At 40.0% G+C, this 5,332-nt stretch overlaps 1 protein-coding gene across 1 annotated transcript in view; it reads left to right on the top strand.

The window, feature by feature from the left end:
* The first annotated feature begins 4,866 nt into the window (after nt 1-4,866).
* The window catches only part of CENPH (centromere protein H), an 18,953-nt gene continuing 18,487 nt past the window's right edge, over nt 4,867-5,332 (top strand). The window contains exons 1-2 of the mRNA XM_027863366.1: nt 4,867-4,902; nt 4,962-5,314. Of these exons, the coding sequence (XP_027719167.1) occupies nt 4,867-4,902; nt 4,962-5,314 (389 nt within the window). The remainder of the gene's footprint in view (nt 4,903-4,961; nt 5,315-5,332) is intronic.

The raw sequence follows: 5,332 nt of genomic DNA, 5'->3' as shown, positions 1-5,332 counted from the left end.
CTTTTTAACATTTTTTCTTGGTTAATAGAAATCTGCTTTCTCCTACCCTTCCCCCTCCCCCACATCCCATTTCGGGGAAGAAAATTCCTTATAATAAATATGCGTAGTTAAGCAAAACAAATGCTCTCACTGGCAATGTTCAAAAAATACATGTTTTGTTTTGTGCCCTGAATCCATCACCGTTGTGTCAGGAGGACTTCATCAGTCCTCAGGAATCATGGATAATTACTGTGTTAATCAAGAGTTCTTAGAGGTTTCAAGATTTGTTCCTACAGGATTATTATTCTATCAGTTGCTCTTGTCATTCCTTATCAATTTGTGCAAGTCTTCAGAATTGTTTGTTTTTAATGATATTGATGTTAAATTGTTTTTTGGCTCTACTCATTTCACTCTGCATTAGTTCATACAGGATTTTCTGTGTCTCTTTGAAAGCATCTATATCCTCATTTCTTAGAACACAATAACATTCCATTAGATTCCTGTGCCATAGTTGTTCAGCCTTTCCCCAGTTAATGGGCTCCCTCAGTTTCTAGATTTCACCCCCTGCAATAGGAACTGCTGTAAATATTTATATAGAAGACCTTTACATCTCTTTGATCTCTTTGGGGTGCTGGGGAATAGGTTTGTCATCTTTGCCAATATGATAGGTGTGTGGTAAAATCTTGGAACTGTTTTAGTTTGTATTTCCTTAATAATGTTTTAAGATCATTAAAAAAATAAGGTTTTACATAACCTGTTCTAATTGTTTGACCATTTAATCAGATGGGGAATGGCTCTTATTTTTTTTTATAAATTTGAATCAGTTCTGTATATGTCTTGGAAATGTGAAACTCTTGAATTACTTAACCTCTGAGTTTGCTTATACGTAAAATAAGAATGATAACGGTATGGGTACTATGTACATCAGAGAGAGGATTATAAGGAAAATGCTGTGTAAAACCAAAGTGCTATAGATGTGAGCTCTTTGTATACTCCACAGTGCCTTGCATCTTGCAGATGCTCAATAAATGTTAAGTGAATAAATTAATAATTTCCTTGTTTTTCTAGAAGTTCATCTTACAAGGAAGTATAAGAAGTGGGTAAATCATGCTCAAACAAGCATGAAGATCCCCTTGTCTTGAGGGATAAAAGCTTTCATAGATTTGTGTTAAGGACCATATGCTGTAATGTTGCATTTTAGACAATCCTTTGACAAATTTATGGTGGTATGTATATTTTTAGTATAAACCGGGTTAGGAATTATTGAAGAGATAGCAGCTACCAGCTTCATCATTTTTGATGCAATAAGAGGCAGATATGCAAAGTGTTTATTTAGGCTATCTTAGGGTTTTTCAGGCAAAGAATCACTTTAGTATTTCCCAAACTCCATGTAAACTCCCAGACTAGAGCTTAGGCCACCAACTTCAAGAAGACCTTGGGAGTGAAAGGATCCAATTAATGCCTCTCTAGGTTAGCCTTTTGACTAATATTGTATATGTTCATTTACTGAGTTACTCTAATGCTACCATATTACAAGAGAACCAAATGCTTCTGGTATTTTGCACTTTGCAGCTGCATTCTACGCAATTTTTAAAAATGGTCTGCAATTAGATTTTCAAGAATAAAGATGGTGATAGGTGAGGGTAGAGCATAGTGTATTTGATTTCTTCTATGTTCAACCAATATTTAATCATAAAAAAGTAAAATGTAACAGATCTGTTCCAGAAGGACCCCTGTAGGTATGGCCATCCCTAACAAATATAAAATACCCTATAACAGACTTTACTACCTAAAGCTGGTTCCTACACATCAGCTGCTTGACACTGGCTTCCCTTTTACTTCCAGTCATATGATTCAAAGGATCCCACCTACGGCATCTTCTTGTCAGATAAAACCTGGGAGTTGGGCTTGATTCCAAATGTACCCAAGACATTCCACCAATTAACAGTAAAGTTAGGTTGGTCAACTCCTTTCAAAACAAAACAGAAAAAAACTGTCTGAATACCTGGGTTCAAATCAGTGTTTAGCTTCTTAGTACCTGGTAACTTTGGTCATTTAATTGTCTTGGTTTCCACTCTCCTCTGCCTATAAAATGAGAGGGCTGGGTTGGATTCAATTCAATGACCATTTAAAAGTATTCTTTATACCAGATACTGTTGGGCATGGGGGATACACAAATATAAACAATCCCTGACTTAAAAGAGCTTACATTCTTCTGGGGTAGGGTGAGATGAGGAGGGCTGTGGAGAGAAAATACACAGATAAGTAAATGAAAAATATGTGGCAAGTAAATTTTTTAGAGGGGTAATCACAAATCTGGAAATATCAAGGTAATGCTAATAAAAATACATGCCATTGTCCCTTCAACTTCTTGTCAGTGCACCATATTGTAACTAACAAACAATTTCTTCACTTTTAGGCCAGGTTCAGTCACAGAAAGGTAGGATTAGGCAAGAAGAAACACTAATAATTAAATTCTTTCGGGGAAGCTAGGTGGCACAGTGGATAGAGAACTGGCCTTGGAGTCAGAATGACCTGAGTTCAAATACGGCCTCAGACACGTAACACTAGCCGTGTGACCCTGGGCAAGTCACTTAACCCCATTGCTTAAACAAAACAAAAAAAAAATTTAAATTCTCTCTAAAGCCAATATTAAATCTTTCGATATTTTCAGTACCTACTTCAAGATTGCTTCAAGTCACTTAAGAGAAATAGAAATCAAAACAGTTCTGAGGTTTTAGTTTATACTCAGCAAGTTGGTAAAGATAATAAAATCTGGAAATAGTCAATGTTGAAGGGTCTTACATACATAAATATGGCTGGAGGCTATTAACTGATCCAACCATTCTGGAAAGCAATTTGGAAACTGGCTTAAAAAAATGACTATAAAATGATTATACCCTTTGAATCTGAGATTCCACTGGTAGACATACACCCCAAGAAGGTTGAAAGTTCTGAATAAAGTGCTTTATGCTGTATAAATGTGAGCAGTTGTCAACTTGAAGCTAAAAATAATTCCAAGAAACTGTAGAGTAGGATAAAAACTATTGGATTATGAACTCCCTGAGAGCAGGGACCTTTTTCTTACATTAACAGTCTATCTCTCAGTTTCTGAAGAACATTAAGTACTTGAAATGTGTTGAATGGAATGAAATGACTGGCTGTGGTTGGGAAAGGGAATTCTATCACCAAGGTTCAGTATGTCATTAAACATTTCTACTACAAGTCAGGCCCTGTGTGAAGTGCTGGGGATACAAAAAGAGGCAAAAGAAAGTTACTCAAGGAGCTCACAATCTAATGGAGGAAACAACAAGCAAACAAATATTTTCAAACAAGCCCCACACAGGATCAACAGAAAAGAATTAACAGAGGGAAGATCCTAGAAGTAAGTGGGATTGGGAAAGGCTTCCCATAGGTTGGATTTTTTGACTGTATTTTAATCAAGCACATAGGAACTTGATTAATTCAAGGGACATCAATAAAGATGGAAAATGCTAAATTTTAGTCATTTTATAAACATCCTAAATTGTGATAACTGAAATAAAATTTAAACCATTTTTCTTCTTGTTTTAACTATAAGTTGCACTGGATAAGACTGTGAATGGATTTTGATTTCAAATCTGGAAATATCAAGATACACTAGTAAAAATAAATATAATCCATTATCCCTTCAGCTTCCTGTCAGTGCAGCATGCTGTAACTAACACAGGGGGAATCGCTTCCTTTTTTAGACTAGTTCAGCTCCAGAAAGGTAGAACTAGGTAATAAGTAGGGCAGTTAGATGGCAAAGTTCATAAAGTATCCAGTCTTGAGTCAAGAAGACCTGAGTTCAAATCCAGCCGAAGACACTAGTTGTGTGACCCCAGGCAAATCACTTAACCCTGCATGCCTCAGTTTCCTTATCTAGCAAATGAATTGAAGAAGGAAGTGGCAAACCACTCCAGTATTTTTGCCAAGAAAACCCCAAATAGGGTAAGGAATAGCCTAGCAGAACAGAAACAGCTGAACAACAAAGGTAAGTAGGTGGATGAGCCACTGCTGGGAGCAAAAACAAACCATATAAAAGGGGCCTGGAAAGAAGTGGAACATTTACTGGTTTGAAATTAATGAGATTTTTAAAGGAGGGAATGACCACAATTGACAAAAAGAGCTCTAGGGACTAGAAGAGTAAAGCTGTGGGGAAGCAGGATAAATGAGAAAAAGGAAATAATCCACATTTATGTAGCACACACCAAATCACATTCTCCTTACACCAGCCCTAGCAGACAAAGCCAGTATTATGATCTTTTACAGGTGAGGAAACGGAATCTAACAGAGGTAGTAACTTGTGGGTATCTCAGAATCTGGCCTCCCAACCCCTTTCTGACTCCTAATTAAGCAAGTACCCTGTTAAGTAGGTAGAGCTGCTCTACAGACCAGCTAGACAGAAAGAGGAAATAAAGTTTATGAAACAGATTGTGAGAGTACCCCCAAGAGTAATAAGTCTATTTTCCAAAGTCTTGCTCTGTGCCCAGTGCACTTGCCTGGTAAGGCAATTCATGGAAATTAGACGTTAATCTCAAGGGTTCTTTCACAAGATTCATGCCCGGCCCATGACATGACAGTAATATGGTAATTCAAAACTATTCAAGTATCTGCTAGATCTTTTTCTTTCTCTCCCTTCCCCCCCCTTCCTTACCTCCTCTTTCTCTCCTTCCTCTCCTACCTCCCTTCCCTACTCCGTCCCTCTTCTCCCACCCCCCCGGCCCTGGTGTGGTGTAGAGTAAAAAGCAACAAAATCCCACACCTGTTAGAAGTGACCTTGGAAAGTGACTCCCCTTTGAGTGGTCTCCAGGGTCCCTTCCAGATCTAAATTTATGAAACTAATCCCAGTGTTCTTTCTATAGCATGGACAGAGAAAGGTCAAGGGCAGAGGGAGGGAGGGTAAGGAGAGTGAAGAAAGCTTGACAGGTTAGACTGAAAGAAGAGCACTGGAGCTCTAGGAACGCAGAGCCAAGGACTTTGGCCCTATTCGAGGTCCGCCCCCTGCCAGTCGGCCCCGCCCCTGTCTCCTCCTGCTGCGACACGTGACCGTACAAATTCCAACCGCCTCAGAACGCGGGAAACTAGGTTGCTTTCTTCCAAGGGTCCCAGGTCCTGGGATGGAGGTGCGGGGCGCCAGGACCCGGCAGACCACGCGCCGCTCCAACAGGGCCGGGGTCGGTGAAACGCGTGAGGAAGAGGAGGGAGTTCAGGGCGCACAGCCTCGGCGTGCCAGGAGCAGCCCCCGCCGGAACGCGCCGGAGGCGGAGGAGACGGTGCAAAGCGCCACAACTGGCTCCGGCCCGAGGCCCAGGCGAGCCCTGCGCAGCTC

Source organism: Vombatus ursinus, unplaced genomic scaffold (genome assembly GCF_900497805.2).
Source record: "Vombatus ursinus unplaced genomic scaffold, bare-nosed wombat genome assembly UNPS02014772.1, whole genome shotgun sequence".
NCBI lineage: Eukaryota > Metazoa > Chordata > Mammalia > Diprotodontia > Vombatidae > Vombatus > Vombatus ursinus.
This window is presented reverse-complemented; position numbering and strand designations above follow the sequence as displayed.